Genomic DNA, 19,172 nt, shown 5'->3' on the forward strand with positions numbered 1-19,172 from the left:
CAATGAAGCTCCCATGATCACCATTGAACAATTAGATGAACCAGCATATTGTTATGAACTTAATGCTGATGAAGTAGAAGAGAAACCTTGGTTCCACGAAGTAAAAAGATATTTAGAAACTCAGGAATACCCTGAAGGGGCATCCATCAATGATAGAAAATTTCTGAGGAAGTTCTCCGCTAAATTATTTTTGAGTAATGGAGTATTATACAAACGTAATCATGATTCGACTTTGCTTCGCTGTGTGGATAAAAAGGAAGCAGAAAAGATTATGGAAGACATGCGTGACGGTATTTTTGGGACTCATTCTAGTGGACATACGATGGCCAAGAAGATTCTGAGATCAGGGTATTATTGGTCTACCATGGAAGCTGATTGCCATCAGCACTCCAGAACTTGTCACAAGTGCCAGATCTATGCGGACAAAGTACATGTACCTCCTGCTCCATTGAACGTGTTGACAGCCCCTTGGCCCTTTGCAATGTGGGGCATTGATATGATTGGAGAGATTAAACCTACTGCTTCTAATGGACATCGTTTCATTCTAGTTGCTATTGATTACTTTACGAAGTGGGTAGAGGCAGCCTCATTTGCTTCTGTCACCAAGAATGTGGTGGCACGGTTCATCAAGAATAGTCTTATTTGTCGGTATGGCATCCCTGAAAGAGTTATCACTGATAATGGTACTAATTTGAACAACAAGATGATTATTGAACTCTGCACGCAGTTCAAAATAAAACACCATAACTCTTCTCCGTACCGGCCAAAGATGAATGGCGCCGTAGAAGCTGCTAATAAGAATATTAAGAAGATTATATAAAAGATGACAGTAACATACAAAGACTGGCATGAGATGTTACCATTTTCTCTTCATGGTTATCGCACTTCAGTACGCACTTCGACAGGGGCAACTCCTTTCTCTTTAGTCTACGGAATGGAAGCCGTTTTACCAGTGGAAGTTCAGATTCCCTCTCTAAGAATTATGAAAGATGCAGGCTTAGATGAAGATGAATGGATTCAGACTCGAATCGATCGGATAAATTTGATTGATGAAAAGAGACTTGCGGTTGTTTGTCATGGACAGATATATCAGAAGCGCATGACCCAGGCATTTAATAAAAAAGTCAAGAGACAGGTGTATCAAATTGGCGACTTGGTGATAAAGCGTATCATTCTACCACAAGGTGATCCTAGAGGCAAATGGACTCCCACATACGAAGGGCCATTTGTAGTTAAGAAGGTATTCTCTGGTGGAGCCATGATGCTGGCTACAATGGATGACGAAGATTTCCCGCATCCCGTGAACGCGGACATAGTTAAAAAATACTACGCATAAAATAGACCCGCTAGGTCGACATATCTAGGCAAAAGTAAGGGCATCCCGGCGAACCAAAAGGGTTCGGGAAAAAATTAGGGATAAACATACAAAAATGTACACCCGGCAAGTTGAAAACCTGAAAAGGCGGCTTGGGCAAAAAAGGGTATCCTGGTGGACTGAAAACCTGAAAAGGCGGTCCAGGCAAAAGTTAGGGATTAAAGCGTATGACTATGTCCCGTTCTCGGTCAGCTTCACCAAAGTCAAAGAGACTGAACAAGCCAATCACTTCTATACGACAGCAAGAGATGAGATGCTTGAAGACATAATAGCAGTAGTAGAATTAAAATCAATAGGACTTTTTTTTCATAGCTGTTTTTTCTTTGCTTTCTTGACAATTTCCTCTTACTAGGATTTCTGTCTCCTTGTATTAAAATTGCTTGTTTATAGGCCCTCTTTCAAAATCAATACAATTTTATTTCCAACAAGATACTTTTGTTTTACTTTCTCCATTTTGTTTGCATAAACGTCCATTGATTTAATTCGAATTAATATATGCATTTGAATATGATTGATGTTTACCGAAAATACATGCATAAAATAGAAATAGCAATTACTAAAAGACTTTAGGATCAAGGATAAGGTTTAATCATGCGTTCTAACAAATCCGGTTGCAAATCCTATTCCCCAGCAAAACCAGTTATTCCCAGAAGAAATTGGCACTACTAGACAGACTGGTCATCTCTTTTATCCCCAGTCAGGTTCTGTTGAATATTTCTACCATCAGACAGAAATCAAATATCCCCAGCTAAGAAAGGGTCATCAATACAAATATCTCCAACCAGAATATCGGGATTTATTTTCCCATGGCAAAAAATTTCAGACGCATAATTCATTCATGCATCATTTCACAGCATATACATGCATGCAATGTTCGCATTTATTTTCAAGAGCATAAAACATCTCATGCATCATGACATGGCATGAGGCTAACTCTTTTTTTTCCAGGTTAATTATCCTCCTGATACAGTCAAAATAAAGATTCATTCAGACGAATATCTTTATCGATTACATTCAAGATTCAGATACATCTTTCAGATATAATCCATATAAATATTCATTCTGACAAGCATTCTGATATCTTCCTAATGATGGCATCTTTAAGCCCATCCCAGACATTTATTGCAAATACAACATATACAAATATTATCAGATATAGCCTAACGTACGGCTCATTCTGATTCAGCCTAACGTATGGTTCCTTCAACTGTTCCAATACGGTCTAGCGTACGACCCATTTGGATATTCATCCCCTCAGATACTACCTAGTGTACGGTACATTCTGAAATGTAATCTAACGTATGACTACCCCTTTTATCATCAGATACAGCCTAAAGGACGGCTCATTCTGCTACTCAGATACGATCTAGCGTATGATCCATTCTGATCTTTTATCCTCAGATACATCCTAATGGACGACTCATTCTGCAACTCAGATACGGTCTAGTGTACGACCCAGTCTGGCTCTTCTCATCAGATACTACCTAGCGTACGGTACATTCTGAAATGTAGTCTAACGTACGACTACTTTTTATCGCCAGATACAGCCTAACGGACGGCTCATTCTACTACTCAGATACGATCTAGCATACGATCCATTCTGATCTTTATTTCTCCAGATACAGCCTAACGGACGGCTCACTCTGCTACTCAGATACGGTCTAGCGTATGACCCATACTGATCCTTATCTCATCAGATTCAGCTCACCCTAATATCACCTAATGGATGACTCATTATACGGTCTAGCGTACGATCCAGTGTGACACCCATGTCTTCAGATATGGTCTAATGTGCGACGCACTCTGAAGCTCTCATCATCAAACTTTCTGGATGGCATCTTTAAGCCCATCTCCATCAAGACTATCTTTTAATTAACAAGTGCAAATTTTTGGGGCATTCTAAGTGTTCAATAATCTTCCACCTCCAGATCACGAATGGCGTACATACCATTCTAATTCTCTCGGTTTAAGAATGTTGAACAGGGGCAGCTGTCATACCCCAAAATTTGCCTGTTAATTTTTATGATAAATTGATTCATGCATGGCATTCATTTCACATTTGCATTCATTCATTAGCATACATTCTCATATAAATTATAAATTTTAATTTATTTATTATGTGATACAGATATAAAAAATAATAATGATTTTGGTTATCTGTATGATATAAATAAATTTTATATATATAAATAAAATAGTTTTAATTTAATGATAAATAAAAATAGATTTGAATTTTAATTGTATAATTAAAATTTTAAATTAATTTTATTTGTTAAAGCTCATTAAATTATAATAACTATTTTTTATAATTTAGTGACTCATGTTCCATTTATTCATTATTTATAATAATATTTGTATTTAATAAATATTTAGCAAGGTTAAACCCTAACTCTCCTAAAGTATAGGAAGGGATCCAAATATTTAGCAAGGTAAACCCTAACTCTCCTAAAATATAGGAAGGGATCCAAATATTTAGCAAGGTTAAACCCTAAAGTATAGGAAGGGATCCAAATATTTAGCAAGGTTAAACCCTAATCCACACCATTATAAATACTCCATACGGCTGCAGTGAAAAAGGGGGAGGAGGACGAAAAAGAGGAGAGATACAACAAAAGAAGATACACAAGGCAAGGCAGAAACAAGAAGATTCACGGGCAGGGAAAAGAGAAGCAACCATAAAGCACTCATAGCTTGAATAAGAACAACACACATACAATGAGCAAGCTAGAAGAATCAAATCTCCGGTAAATGTTCATTATGGAATTTGCATCCAGCATAATTACCTTGCAATACTCCTTAATTCATGCATGAATAATATTGGTTTAATATATATATATTGAGATGATGTATTCATGGTTTGGTGGATGTTGATATTGCTTTATTCAAGTATGCATCTGTTCTTGATATGTCATAGCATGTGGGAGAAATTCTGTTTGCATGATTAAAGAATTATATCTGCTATTTAATTATTATTATATGAGTGTTGTTTCTAGCATGATTATGTTTATTTCACATGTTGTTATTATATAATAATGATTATGATGATATAATGGTGATAATATAAATCCTTGGTTGTCTTTAACATGTATGTGTAAGGTTTGTTTTATCATTATCACTTGCAGTAAAAAGAACTAATACATGAGTAAAATATAAGCTTCTTGATTTGTGCATGGCTATTTTATTATTGCATGATGATTACATATGATCTTATTTTATGTGTGTGGTTTGATATAAGATGAAGTTACAGGTTTGTTGTATTCACATGAAAGAAACGGCATGAGAAAAAATAAAGTAGCTTGCCGTAAAAGAGAAAGCTGTAACATGCATGGTGATGTTGTGTCAAAATGGAAAAATTCATGTAGAATTAATATATATTTTAATGAAGGAGAATAAATAACGAATGGACCAACATGGCTCGTTGGTAGCTCCCCCCTCACTTTACTATGTTTACTCCCTTTCCACTATAATTAATTCATCACTATTTTTCTATTATTAGAATAAAACCCATTAATTAATTTTCTAATTAATATATTATATTAGTTATCTAAACTAGGATATACTTTAATCTAGGTTATTAATTAAATTTTCATATATCACTTAATTAATTAAAATGGGCTATTTTGAATAATAAAAATCTAATTATATTTTTTTTTCTCTTTTCTTTTAAAATTTCTATCAATTTAGTCTAAGTTTTTCCATAAATTCATAAAAAAAAAGTTTCTATTATTATAGACTAAAAATATTCTTAATTCATTCTTAAATTTAGTTTATTTATTTCATTGGTCATGAACTTTCTATGTAATAGATTTAATTAGGATTTTTTTTTATTTCTTTCTTTTTAGTTTAATTAGGTTTTATTATTTTGTATGCCCTTTTAATTTTGTACTCGTTAATTAAGATTTAGATATTTTATATCCTCTTTTAAATTATGTACCCTCATCCCGAAGCCATGTAATAGCGTAGTCTTATTTTTCGCACTTTAATTTTTCCATACTGTGAATATAACTGTCTACATGTATGCTAATAGGATTGCATGGAAAGATAAATAATCGAACTTAGATAAATTAATTCAAGATAATATATCTGAATCCAATCATTTCCACACTTGCACCTCTAGGGTAACCCTCTCTTTGTTGCCTTACGATATAACGGTCATGTCCCGCGAATGTGGGGATACCCTTAGCAAAGATCCTTTCGATTAAATCATCATCATCCCTAAACAGATAAGTCATACTCCCTTCGATCAAAAGGTCAATGTCCCTACAAGATAAATCATAGTCCCTCGAACGTTGCCTTAGAATATATGACCTTGTCCCTCGAACGTTGCCTTTGAATATATGACTTTGTCCCTCGATGACCCTTCGTTGTAGCCTACGATTAAATGATTATCGTCTCTTCGAATGCTAAGGTATCCTTACAAATGTTGCCTTCAATGACCAACCGACGACCTCACGATGTCCCTTTACATCCAAAGGATAAGACTACTTACTTCTCAATAGTAAGGACAGTTTTACCCTCCTAAGGATAGGAAATACCTATAAAGACCTTGGTTAGGTATAACTCTTAAATGCTTGCTCACAGCTTAAAATACTTTTCACACCTCACACTTTTCAAAACATCTTTTAGAAAATAACCACTTGGTATACATTCGCACCAGAATCATCGCCGAGTTATATTTTTCTAAACATCTTTTAAAATCAAACGAGATAAACACTTTGTATACATTAGTACAAGAATCATTACAAAGTTAAACTCTCCTTTCAAAATATTTTCTAAACACACCACATTTCTCAAACACTTTCTCAAACAAGGAAAACATAAGTGAGTTAAGCAATTAAGAGCCCATGGATAACCATGGATACAAAGGGTGCTAACACCTTCCCTTTATATAATGTACCTCCCGAACTCAAAATCTAATCAAGGTCTTTCCTGTTCTTTTCCGCCTTTCCTTATTGGATAATAGAAAAGTCGGTGGCGACTCTTGCTATCCGCAACATAGCTTTTCAAAGAAAAAATACAAAGTCAGTTCACTGTATCACAGGTGGCATTATCGTCATGCGAAGCAGAATACATAGCTACTTCTCTTTGTGCATGTCAAGCAACGTGATGGTGAATCTGGTCAAAGAGATAACAGCGAATAGTCATGAAGCAATTACCATGAAGATCGACAACATGTCAACAATCAATTAAGCGAAGAATCCGATAGCACATGGTCGAAGCAAGCACATCGAGATGAGGTTCCATTATCTTCGAGAACAGGTAGCAGATGGGAAGATGAATGTGGAACACTGTAGAACTGAGAATCAGATTGTAGACATCTTAACAAAGGGAGTCTAGGTCGAAGTGTTCAGAAGATTAAGAGTTATGATGAATGTATTTAGCTTAGACATAATGAGTTAGGTGGTGTGTTGAATTGTAATTCATTGTGTCGAAGCAGGTTGCTTGATAGAGTAAGGAAGTGTCGAACCACCTAGTGTGTTAAGTTGTGTTAGTGTGTCGAAGTGTCAAAGCATGTTGCTTCACACAGAGAAGTGTCGAACCACCTAGTGTGTTAAGTTGTGTTAGTGTGTCGAAGTGTCAAAGCATGTTGCTTCACACAGAATTTTGACTTAGGCCTATTTTAGTAGTGTTAGTTATTTTAGGTTTTGGTTTGAGGTCCAAGTTAACCTAAATCTATAAAAAGAGGGAGTAACCCTTATTTTGTATTCACACTATTTTGCAGTTGCAAAGTGAATAAGAAGTTTTTGACTTTCGATACAAGTAAGTCAGACCCTTTCTGAAACCAAGTTGCAAAGTGAATAAGAAGTTTTTGACTTTCAATACAAGTAAGTCAGACCCTTTCTATACCATTTGTTGGGGGAGTTTTTCACTAGGGAGCATTGAATATTGTGAGATTTCTTTTCTATAGAAACATCTTTGTGGGAGACACATCACATATTCACCCAAAACCTTAAGGTAATAGGTGAGTGGGTTCTCTCACTTATAAATGCTCAAGTCTCCACATTACCAACCAATGTGGGACTATTATCCACACTACTCACACTTTATACATTCTTAACATATAAAATATAAAAATAAAATGGTATGTGGTTCGAAAGTGGAAACGACCATAGATGACACATTAGATCCTAAACGAGATTTTGATATCATCATAATAAAAATTGTGATTGAGCTTAACGCATTTCTTCAAATTCAACTTATAGTATGAAGATTCCTCACACATGTAAATATAAATGGAACTCTCAACAATAGTGATATTTTATAGTAAATGCAATTTAGAAATAGATAGAGTAACAAATTGTCATATCCTCCCTATTTAGATTTGTCCACAAAAAACACAAAAAAATGGGGTGGGAGCCTAGTTGAAGAAGTGTATCTAAAATCTTTCTCTCTAAAAAAACAGACACACATAAAAAGAAAGTTGACAGCATTCAATTTGTAATCTTAAAAATTAAAAGTTATAAAAAAATGTCAAATGTCTCAATTATAAAAGAAATTAAACAGGACAGACATAATAAAATGTGTTGTTTAAAACTCTAATATCTATGGTAAAAAACAATGATAAAACGGATGTTTGATATATTATGTCCGTTTTATCATCTCTAAAGTAGTATATATATGTAAATAAGAATACTTTGTTTTAAAATAAAATCATCATAGTTAACAAAGAAGATAGAAATAGTAATGTAACCTTATAGAATAAGGACAGAGTGAGTGAGTATCAGTATCACATAAAGGTTACGTTAAAGGAGACAAAATAAGAAACCAAAATTTAGAAACGTGTTTCTCATTCTTGTGCTATTTTTATTTCGGCGTGACTTCCATCGTGTAACACCGCTTCGTGCAGTTTTTTTTATTTTTCACGCACGTTTTTGTTCTTATTCTAGTACTAATGTTTTTTTATGCAAATAACTCTTTTTTACTTTGCAATTATTGATTGTTGCATTATTTGGAAACTAGAAGCTTCCACCAAACCTACTCTTTCTCACCCCACACAAAAATCATTCACCATCATTGTCGTTTAGCTTCTCTAATTCTAATCAATCTCAATCCCAAATCATATACAAATGGATTATTATTATTATTATTATTATTATTATTATTATAGTGCTCCACTCTGAGGCTAATATTATTACATCATATTCACGAAATTAGTGATATGTTGATGATCATCAAATATTTGATTACATGATATTTTTATCTTTCTTTAATTTTTAGTTAATATTTCATCTTTCTTAAATTTGAATGAAACATGTTGGTTGTATTAAAAAAATGAAAGGATTTTGGAGTGATTTAGCTGCCCGCAATAAACTAAAGACTTACAACAACCAAATCAAATAACATGGATTTTCTGATTTAAAAATTCAATAAACAACCATACCCTGATTAAAGAAACTAGAAGCTTTCTAGAATGTCTTCACTTTTTTTCTTTAACTTTTATGTTGTTCAATTATATAGTTTTCAGGTGCATTGCGTTTGCGTATTGTTATTATTTTAATTTTTAATGTTTATTATACAAGAGATCTATCTTATTATACTCTTACTGTCACGATACTCTTACGTGTAATTTATTACAAAAAATACTAGGTGTAACATATTTTTAATTAATTAATAACAGTTCTGAAAAAGTATTTATTGATAGATGATTTTATCATAAATATTTTGCATGTTTCACAGCAAGTGGTATATTTTTTATTTTAAGCATATTAAGAAATAATATTAGAGACAAAATTTGCTAATGAAATAAAATAATATTAGAGTTACCATGTATGTATCACTAACATATGCTTTTTCAGGCAAATGAAGAAGACAAAGATCTATTGCAGATAAAGATCCAAAGGGCCATTGCAGCTCTTAATGATCCTCTTAGTCCTATGAGCATCTAATGAAGTATTTATCATTTTTAAGTCACTAGTATAGAAATGTACCTTGGCTTTCCGTTGTTTATTAGGTTCCTAATCATTGTGTTATTTAGTACTAATTTCTTGCCCCATTTTGACTTCCTACTCAAATTTTCAATTATTGAGGAGCTTTATTATCTTGAAAAGTGTATCTTGAATTGAATATCATATAAGATGTTATTGTAAATGTGGAGCGGAGAGTTATTGTAAATATGTACTGGAAAAGTTTAAGGTGTAATTGGAATATGATACACCTCAATCGTGTTGGTACACAAGGTTGATGATAAAGATGATGAAGATAGAGAAAAAAAGGGAGACAAAAAATATATCTAACTAATTTTTTAGAGAAACTTTGTATTGATTGCATTCACACTACGAAATTCTGTTACTAGTTTGATTTATATATACAAACAAAAATGCACATAGGGAAAATATAAATCTACGCTAATTGAGCAGTGCACTTTCTAAAAACTTAAAACCAACTACAATTCAGAAGGTAAACGTGGTTTCTGGAACAGCAACCTCAGAAGCTTATGCTTATGAGTGAGAGCACTGCTTCTAAATGTGAATTACTTCTAACATCATCCCTTAATTCATATTCAACTAATTAAATTCTACAACACTAATTTCATCCCTCAGATGGATAAAGTGTTTAGTCTTCACAACTTTAGTTAGCACATATGCAAGTTGTTTATGAGTACTACATTGTACAATTTCTAGCACTCCATTATGAATCTGATTTCTCAGAAAATGAAACTTTGTGTCAATATGTTTTGCTTCTTCCATGCAACATCGGATTCTTGGCAAGGCTTATGGTAGATTTGTTGTCAATCACTTTGATCTTTAGATCTCAGCAGGCAAGACTACATCATGGTCAAATGTCAGTTGAAAAGGTGTAGCATTAGTTGCTTCCTTAGGAGATATTCGACAAGCCCACAGTGTTTAGTCTAAGGTGTTATGTCAGTTTTTTGGCTTTTAGCCCACATGTTTCTTGATTAGGCCAATTATGATTTTATTTTTTGCCTTGACTTTATCATTTGCTTGAGCGTAATAAGGGGTGGAATTTAAAAGTTTGATTCCTGACTTTGAAGCAAACTCGACTATCTTTCGACCAATAAATAATGAACTTTGGTTGGTGGTCAAGGTTTCAGAAATTACAAACCTACACATAATATGACTCTGAATAAAGTTGATCACAATGTCTTGATCAACATTCATCAAAGGCACTGCTTCGACCCATTTGGTAAAATAGTCTATGCCTACTAGGATGTATTATGATTCTTATATGATGTAGGTCGAATTTTACCAATTAAATCTAACGCCCAACCTATAAATGGTCAAGGCTTAATAATTGAGTGTAACTCACTGGCAGGAACACGTTAAGTCCTTGCATGCTTTTGGAATTCTTGACACCATTTGGCAAACTTTATGCAGTCCTTCAACATTGTTGTCTAATACACACCTTGTTGAAACAAAAGTCACTTCATTTTATGGCCTACTTGATGTGCGTCATAGGATCCATGATGGACGTTAAATATTATCGAGTAAGCTTTGCTTTCACTAAGGCATTTGAGTAAAACTCCTTCTGGAGTTTTCTTAAACAACCCACTTCAAATGATCACATAGTTCAATGTCTTATATTTGACATTTCGATATATTTTCCCTATTGGATTTTCCAAAAAAAATATAATTGCGTTTCGCCAATCATTGTTCGATAAATTGTCAATGGCAAAAATTTCAAAAAAATTCAGATTTTAATATTGTAACCCTTCTAGCCCCGCTAGTTTTGACTTTCACAATTTTGAGGGGATGATACTGGGCAAAGTCAATTTTTCTTTGACTTCGATTAATTCTTCTAATTTATCTTTGGAGACTTGATATCCTAAAGCAATTTGAGCTAGGTCATTTGCTTCTTGATTTTCCAGTTGAGGCACATGTTAGATGTCGACTGAATTGAATCCCCTTAAGAGTGAATTAGTTTTGACGAAGTACACAAGCAAATTCTCTTTAATGCACTTGTATTTTTTTTCCAATTGTTTAACAACCAACTCAGAGTCACCTATTATGTCGAGTTTTGTTGCCCCCAAGTGTAACAGTATCTTAAGGCATACTATTAAAGCTTTATATTCAGTCTCATTATTTGAGCAATTTCCTTGGATTTTGAATTTATACTTGGTTGGTATTCCTTTGGGGGAAATAACTAGAGTTCCAACACGAGTTCCATTTTTATGAGTGAAACCTTTGAAGTACAACCTCCAAGGCTTAAACCCCATATGATTTTGTGGTGCTTCGACTATTTCATGATCTACAATAAAATCAGCAACAGTCTTACCTTTCATTGCATTTAAAGATGCATATGTTAAAGAGTACTCAATTAAAGCTAGAGACAACTTTCCTATTCTACTATGTAAAATATGTTTCGACAACATATGTTTAATAATATCAAAATGGGAATAAACAAAAAAATGTGTTGGCTTTATGTAATACTTTAACTTTGTATAAGAGAAGTATAAATAAAGGCATAATTTCTCTATCGAGTTATACCTAGTTTTTGCGTCATTTAGAACTTGACTAAGGTAATAAATGTCTCTTTCAACACCGTCATCATCCTCTTGGGCTAACATACTTCCTATTGTCGAATCAGATGCAGAAATGTACAACTTCATGACTTTGTTTCTCATGGGAGGCAGTAAAATGGGAGGTTTCAACATGTACTCCTTAATCTCATCAAAAGCTTTTTGATGTTCTAGTTCCCATATGAATCATTCCACTTTCTTTAATCGTAGCAATGAACCACCTGGAAGAAATTTACCTTCCCAAGCAAGGACTGAAGTTATTTCTTGTTTGACGGAAACTCTATATTGAATATAGCCTTCGTCTTGTTCTCATTTATTTCAATGCATTTTTATGCACCACAAATCCTAGAAATTCACTTGCATTGACACCAAATGCATATTTTAATGGATTCATTTTAAGTCCATATTTCCTCATCCTTTCGAATGACTATTGAAGATGGTATAAATGAACATTTTTCGAAGAGGATTTGATGAATATTTCATCTATATACACTTTCTTAAAAGTTTCTATGGAATCATGGAAAATTGAGTTCATCACCCTTTGGTATGTTGCACTATCATTTTTCAAGTCAAAAGGCATTACCACCCATTCATAAGTCCTCAATGCCCTAGGGCATCAGAATACCATTTTTTATATGTCTTCCTCTGCAATAAAATTTGGTTATATCCAGAATAATCATCTAAAATACTCAAATCCTCAAAACCAAACATTGAATCGACTAGCATTTCTGCTACTGGCATTGAGTATTGGTCTTTCGGTGTAGTTGAGCTCAAGTCAACACAAACTCTAAGAGTCCCATTATTTTTAATTACATGGACAATATTTTCTAACCATTTGACATACTTGGAAATCCTGATGAACTTAGTCTTGAGAATTATTCGATTTCGGCTTTAATCTTCAAGATAACTTTTTGGCAACAACTTTACATGCTTCTTGTCATGTCGAATTGGTAGTTTTAACTCCACCAAATCCCGACTAAGTTCTGGCATCTTGTTGTAATCCCAAGAAAAGCAATCCTTGAACTCCTTTAGTATTTTGATTATTTGTGTTCTCAGACTTGGGTTGATTCTAGCACTTATATAAGTTGTCCTTTTGATAATCTCATATCTTAAGTTTATTTCTTCTAGAGGATTTTGAGCTTTCATCCTTCTGGTTGAGGTTGTTGGGTATTTCTTAAACCCCGAAGGATAATCATCATAGATGCAATTGAGCATGCGGCTTTCTGAAGTTATTTCTTGGCTCGTCCAGACAATTTCTGTTGTTTCAACAGTTATGGCTCGACATCCAACTTTTAGTTTATTTTCCAACCTCATAGGCAAAACTCGAGCCAACGTGCTCGAATCAGACATCATTGCCCTCTAAACTAGACCATCTATTATGTTTATCGATGTTCTCGTATTCCCACATGAACCCATGAGTAAGGCACAAATTAATTGAGTAGTAGACACTATCCTCCTGGAAAGAAAATCTAGTTCCATCTGGAATGCATGGCGAAAATGTTCTCCAATCTTTTGTCAAATTTACTCATGTCAACATGATTCCCATCCTCCAGAAAGTAACTTTGATCAGTCTCTATGTTTTTTATAATGCCATCAGGTCTCTAGATTGTGATACGTTGATGCATCGTCGAAGGGAGTCCTTCAATCCCATGGATCCACTCCCTGCAAAGGAGTAAGTTTTAGTTGGCCTTAGTGGGGATGACCGTAGCGGTAAAAAAATTGAGATTAAGCTATTGATTAACTTAACTCATAAAGCAAGAGTTTTCACCGCGCTTTTGTTGTTTCCAAAGGAAAAGGGAAAAAGTACGAACAAAACCCGAAGAAATTTTAAAACAAAACTAATAAAAAGAGATAAGGATCTGGGGGGTTGGTTATGCAAAGGGAAAGTATTAGCACCCTAAACATCCATGGTACTCCAGGGGAACCTCTTTGAAAATATGTACATTATTGGTTTGAAAATGGGTGTTATTTGCAAAAGATTGGAGAGGTGGGAAAAGAAATGTTTTTTATTATTTTTTGTGTTTTCCAAGACTTTTGAAGTCTCATGCCTACGTACCAACAAAGTGCAATGGAGGATCAAAATCTCGTAGTTCGTGGTTAAAATAACAAAGATGTTTGTTTTGATTCATTTTTATGGAAAGACATTTTGTCATTTTAAGGAGAATACTCAACTAGTCACCCACAAGTATGAGAACTTTGCATCATCATGAGAAGAGCTCTAACTTGGATAAAAATCTACAAGTATGTCACTAGCTCTCTTAGATGGAAAAGAACTATCATCAATACTATGGGGATATGAGAATTATATCTCAACTATGGAAATGACTCATGTTTAAACTTTGAGAAAAGTTTTAAAAGGAAAAGGGCACAAAAATGGTTTAAATGAGTTATGCATTTTTTTAGTCTTTTGAAATTGGTCTGAGTATGCTTAAGATGGATTAGCATTTATTAGGAAAAAGGTTTTGAAAATCACTTGACAAAAATTCAAGGTTTGTTACGAAAACGGTGCAAGTTAGAAAATCACTTGACATAAGCTCGCATTATAGACTATTACAAAGAAAACTATCGACCATGGTTAAACCCTATCAATCTGACATGTATCCTAATACTTAAGCCTTCACATTTCAACTTGTGTCCACACGTCTTCAAGGATGTAACTGCTAAAAATCAACCAGAATGTGGTGATTACTAGTGATGATCGTCTTTGAAGGCATTATTTGCCCCTGCCGAAAGGTGGATGTCATTCGAAAATGCTTAGTCTGAGGACTTAGAAATATCATAAGTCCTTAACAGTGTCGACTTCGTCTTTGTGTCGAAAGGTTGTTATGTGATCTTTCAACATTCTGAACATGTTTGGAAGAGAGAGTGATCAAAATCTTGTGGATTTATTCTTGAGACTTCTCCAAACTGTTCTTTCCCTCGACTCCACTTGCAACTTAGTCGAACCAACGGGTTAATACAACTACTTATGTCAAAGCTTCTTTGGGCTTAAGCTTTTAGGCATTCAACAATGTCAACGTAGCTTGACCTTAAATTTGTTGGCATCTTACTTAGCTAAAAATCTCAGGTTAACAACAGTATATTTATCAAAATTTGAAGAGTTAATTGTTGTTAGTAGTTGATAGTGTACCTAGTATATAAGCGAATTTCAACTTTATAGTCAATGATCGCGTTCATTTGTTCTCTTTAGAACTCAGACATCTTATTTACTGAGATAACGAGCTTGTGAGAAATATATTAACATGCGTTCCATTTTCAATTCAAGTATTTCAATTACTTTATTATTGTATATTTATTTACTTGTTTTGGTTAATTTAAACACCTTTACTTTATTTCTTTTCTTATTTACACTAAAATCATTTAGGATTTTTGAATTTGATTCAACAAATGAATTAAAACTCGCAATTATTTATTAAAGACACCAATAATAAATAATATATAAATAATATTATAAAGTCAGAATGTGAACAGCATACTACAAAATGTAAAAAATATCCATTATGAATAGATATTTGATATGTATTAATATTTGTTGAAAAGGGTCCCATCAATTTAAATAAAACTCAATTATGTCATGATATTGGAATAAGAATTGTAGTTAGAGTAGCATCTATGACAAGGCACCGATAAATTAGTTCAGAAAATGTCATGTCGCATGACGCGGTGTCATTGACCAAAGCGCAATACAATATTGGAGTATAGTACTTGTCACTCATTTTTCCATCTAAATATCACATTTGTATGGTTTTTGATTGGAGCTAGCACAGAAGAAAGAAGCTATAGACCCATTTATTTTTATCTAAAGTGCTAAAATAACACGTGATTAAATTCCATCACAGACCTTTGTATATATAAACAACCAATTAACCAACCACCTTAAATTTCCTTCAATCTATAAAGCATCCTATTCTGTTTTCCTCAGTTGAATTTAAAGTTAAAAACAAGCATGGAGAATATTGATGAAGAGTACAAACATTACTGGGAGACCAACATGTTCCTCCAAACCCAAGAGCATCTTGATAGGTAACAATATCATTTTGTTTTCTTGAATCATTTAGATAGAATAATGAATTGATATTGATGATTGAGATGGATGTAGTGGCAGCAGCTGGGGATTGGATGAGGCGTTTTCAGGATACTACGATTCAAGCTCCCCAGATGGTGGAGCTTCATCTAAGAACATTGTTTCTGAGAGAAATAGAAGGAACAAACTCAATCAAAGACTCTTTGCACTTAGAGCAGTGGTCCCCAACATTAGCAAGGTAAACATCATTAATTAATACTAATCATGCTTCAAAGTAATTAATATAATGAGTGGTGACAATTTTTTATTTGGTTATAGATGGATAAGGCTTCAATAGTTAAGGATGCAATTGAGTACATACAACACTTGCATGAACAAGAGAAGAATCTTGAAGCTGAGATAATGGAACTTCAAACTGGGATGCCAAATAATAATATTACTCAAAATTATGATTTCGATCAAGAGCTTCCAGTGTTGCTGAGGTCGAAGAAGAAGAGAACAGATGAATTGTATGATTCTGTCAGTTCAACAAACTCTCCAATTCAGCTTCTTGAGGTTAACTCTTACAACTTATTATTGATGTTTAAGCATAACCTCTCTCTGGAATTATTATTATAATTATGATTAGATTTGTTAAGAAATATTAATGATGATTTTTATGTGGTGGAGTGCAGCTTAGGGTTACATATATGGGAGAGAATACAATAGTTGTGAGCTTGACATGTAGCAAAAGGACAGACACAATGGTTAAATTATGTGAAGTGTTTGAATCTTTAAACCTTAAAATTATCACTGCCAATATCACTTGTTTTTCTGGCACACTTTTGAAGACAGTCTTCATTCAGGTTAGGTTACTTTCTATTAATCTATCCTATCCTTTAGTTTCACTTTTTTCCTCAAAAAATAAAATTCAAAATTATAAGACAAATAAAACATGACAGCTAGAATGAGGGGTCTACATACTCCCAAACCGATAGACCACTTTTTACAAAGTGGAGCATCCATTAAACCAATACTGAATCATTTCTTTTACTTTTTATATAAAAAGGAATAATTTCTTTGTTTGGTGGAAGTTTCTAGTTTCCAAATAATGCAACAATTAATAATCGGCATAGTAAAAAAAAAAATACTCTTTTGGTCTTAATAAATTAATGTATTTTTATTTTTCGTCTTATTTTTATATTAAAAAATATATATACAAAAATTTAGCGAGACCAAATACTAGAGTTAGAAGAAAAACGTGCGTGAAAAAAAAAAACTGCACGACGCGGTGTTACACGGTGGAAGTCACGCCGAAATAAAAATAGCACAAGAATGACAAACACGTTTTTAAGTTTTGGTTTTTTTCTTCGTCTCCTCTCATGTAACATTTATGTCATACTCACTCTAACTCTCTTTGTCCTTATGTCAATGTAGTATTTCTATGTTCTTTGATTTATTTATTTTGAAAGGAGTATTTTATTTAGATATTCCTCCTATCAATTTATAAAATAAAAAAACTTATTTTCCTTGTGAAAAATTATAAATAAAAAATATTTATTTTATTGTAAAAAAATAATTTTTAAAGTAAATTAAATGCAAACAACATTTAATTTAATATTTCTTTTATTTTTTATAAAGAACTACCAATCAAAATTATGTTTATATTTTTTTATAAAATAGATTTTTTTTAAAATACAAAAAATCAAACTTTTTTAATAACTTTTGTTTAAAAATTTGTATATGTTTAGACTCTTCGAAGATGTTTGTTTATATGTAGTTTTTGTGTGGTTTGAGTTTTAGATCCCCAATCTTTAATATTTGTTTTGTCCATTTTATTCAAATTTTTGCAAATATAAATATTAACCAATTTTTTTTTACTATTTTAAATTTTTAAGATCGTAAAATATGTAAGTTTGCATTACTCTTTTCTTTAGAGCAGTTAGTTTTAGATTTACATTCTCAAATATGTTTTTTTCCATATTATTTATTTGAGAGTAGATAATTTTATTAAATGAGTCTTTCAACTATACTTGCCTTGCCATGTTTCATTTTTCTCGGATGTACCTAAGCCTAAAGGAAATGGCAATTTGCCTCCACTAGATTTTTTTTTCTTGTGTTGCTCTCTTTTTGAAATAAAATTTTCAATTTATCCTAGTTTGAAAAAAAATTAAGATATCCTATTTGAATAAAATTTTCAATTTATCCAAGTTTAAAAAAAAATTAAGATATCCTATTTGAAAAAGAGGTTCACATTCATTAGTCCTTGAATCAAAATTTGGATATTTTATTACTTTTTATTATTTTAATATACATCAATTTCATGTACACCATGGTCGAGAATTCTCTTTAAAAAAGTTTCATACTATTCCTTTCACAAATACAAACAAGAACAATTCAAAAAAAATCAAAATGAGATACGCTGAAAATTGATTTTCAAAATGGTGGAATTTGAAGTAAAATGTCTTGTATTCACATCAATTCAAATGACTTAAATTTCATGAATATTGATGATCATCATCAGATCATGTAATGTATCTAAACATTATATTTTTATTTTTATTTAATTTTTAATTAATATTTGTTTTCCTTAAATTTGAATTAAATATGTTAGTTGTAAATAAAAATCTAAATGTTGAAAACTAAGGTACTTATTTTTTTAAATAAGGTGTAAAAGTCTCTAGCTATAATTTGAAATGTGTTATTACTATTATTTGCTTTGGGGCTAATGCATCTTTACTGAATAGTGGTGGAAAAATTAACATGGTATATACAAACAAAATTTGCTAATGAAAAAAAGACAAGTAGCATGTATATATCACTAACATGTGCATTTTGTGTTACTTTGTTTCGATCCTTTTTCAGGCAAATGAGGATGATAAAGATCTATTGCAGATAAAGATCCAAACAGCCATTGCATCTCTAAATGATCCTCCAAGTCCTATGAGCATCTAATGAAGTGCATATATATAGTATTTATCATTTTTAAGCCGTTAGTATAGAAGTGTAGAGTTGAAGAACCTTGGCTTTTTTATTAGAGTTCCTAATTATTGTGTTATTTACTACTTAATTTCTTGCCCTATTTCTACTTCCTACTCAAATTTCCAATTATTGAGGAGCTTTGTGGTCTTGAAAAGTGTATCTTTGATTGAATATCATATAAAATGTTATTGTAAATGTAGAGTGGAGAGACATGTTATTGTAAATGTGGAGTGAAGAGGTTCAAGGTGTAGTTGGAACATGATACACCTGAATCGCACAATTGCAATAGAAACTTATTTGAAAACCTTTAATTGATAGAGCAAGAAAGAAAGAAA

The 19,172-nt window shown here is 32.7% G+C and overlaps 2 protein-coding genes across 4 annotated transcripts in view; both read left to right on the forward strand.

Moving 5' to 3' along the window:
* Positions 1 to 9,261, forward strand: part of LOC127107269 (transcription factor bHLH35) — a 36,052-nt gene extending 26,791 nt beyond the window's left edge. The window contains exon 4 of the mRNA XM_051044569.1: positions 9,172 to 9,261. Within this exon, the coding sequence (XP_050900526.1) occupies positions 9,172 to 9,261 (90 nt within the window). The remainder of the gene's footprint in view (positions 1 to 9,171) is intronic.
* A 6,277-nt stretch (positions 9,262 to 15,538) lies between these two features.
* LOC127136913 (transcription factor bHLH35) lies at positions 15,539 to 19,148 on the forward strand. Of its 3 annotated transcripts, none has more exons than XM_051063425.1 (5): positions 15,539 to 15,875; positions 15,952 to 16,114; positions 16,195 to 16,431; positions 16,551 to 16,721; positions 18,721 to 19,148. In XM_051063425.1, exons 1-5 carry the CDS (start codon positions 15,799 to 15,801, stop codon positions 18,808 to 18,810), a joined length of 738 nt encoding a protein of 245 aa, XP_050919382.1. In that variant the 5' UTR covers positions 15,539 to 15,798; the 3' UTR covers positions 18,811 to 19,148. The 3 variants fall into 3 exon arrangements, with proteins under 3 accessions (XP_050919382.1, XP_050919387.1, XP_050919392.1); XM_051063430.1 differs by having other exon boundaries at positions 15,572 to 15,875; positions 15,958 to 16,114; XM_051063435.1 differs by having other exon boundaries at positions 15,572 to 15,875; positions 15,961 to 16,114.
* The last annotated feature ends 24 nt before the right edge of the window (positions 19,149 to 19,172 follow it).

This window comes from Lathyrus oleraceus, chromosome 1, assembly GCF_024323335.1.
Source record: "Lathyrus oleraceus cultivar Zhongwan6 chromosome 1, CAAS_Psat_ZW6_1.0, whole genome shotgun sequence".
NCBI classification, from domain to species: Eukaryota; Viridiplantae; Streptophyta; class Magnoliopsida; order Fabales; family Fabaceae; genus Lathyrus; species Lathyrus oleraceus.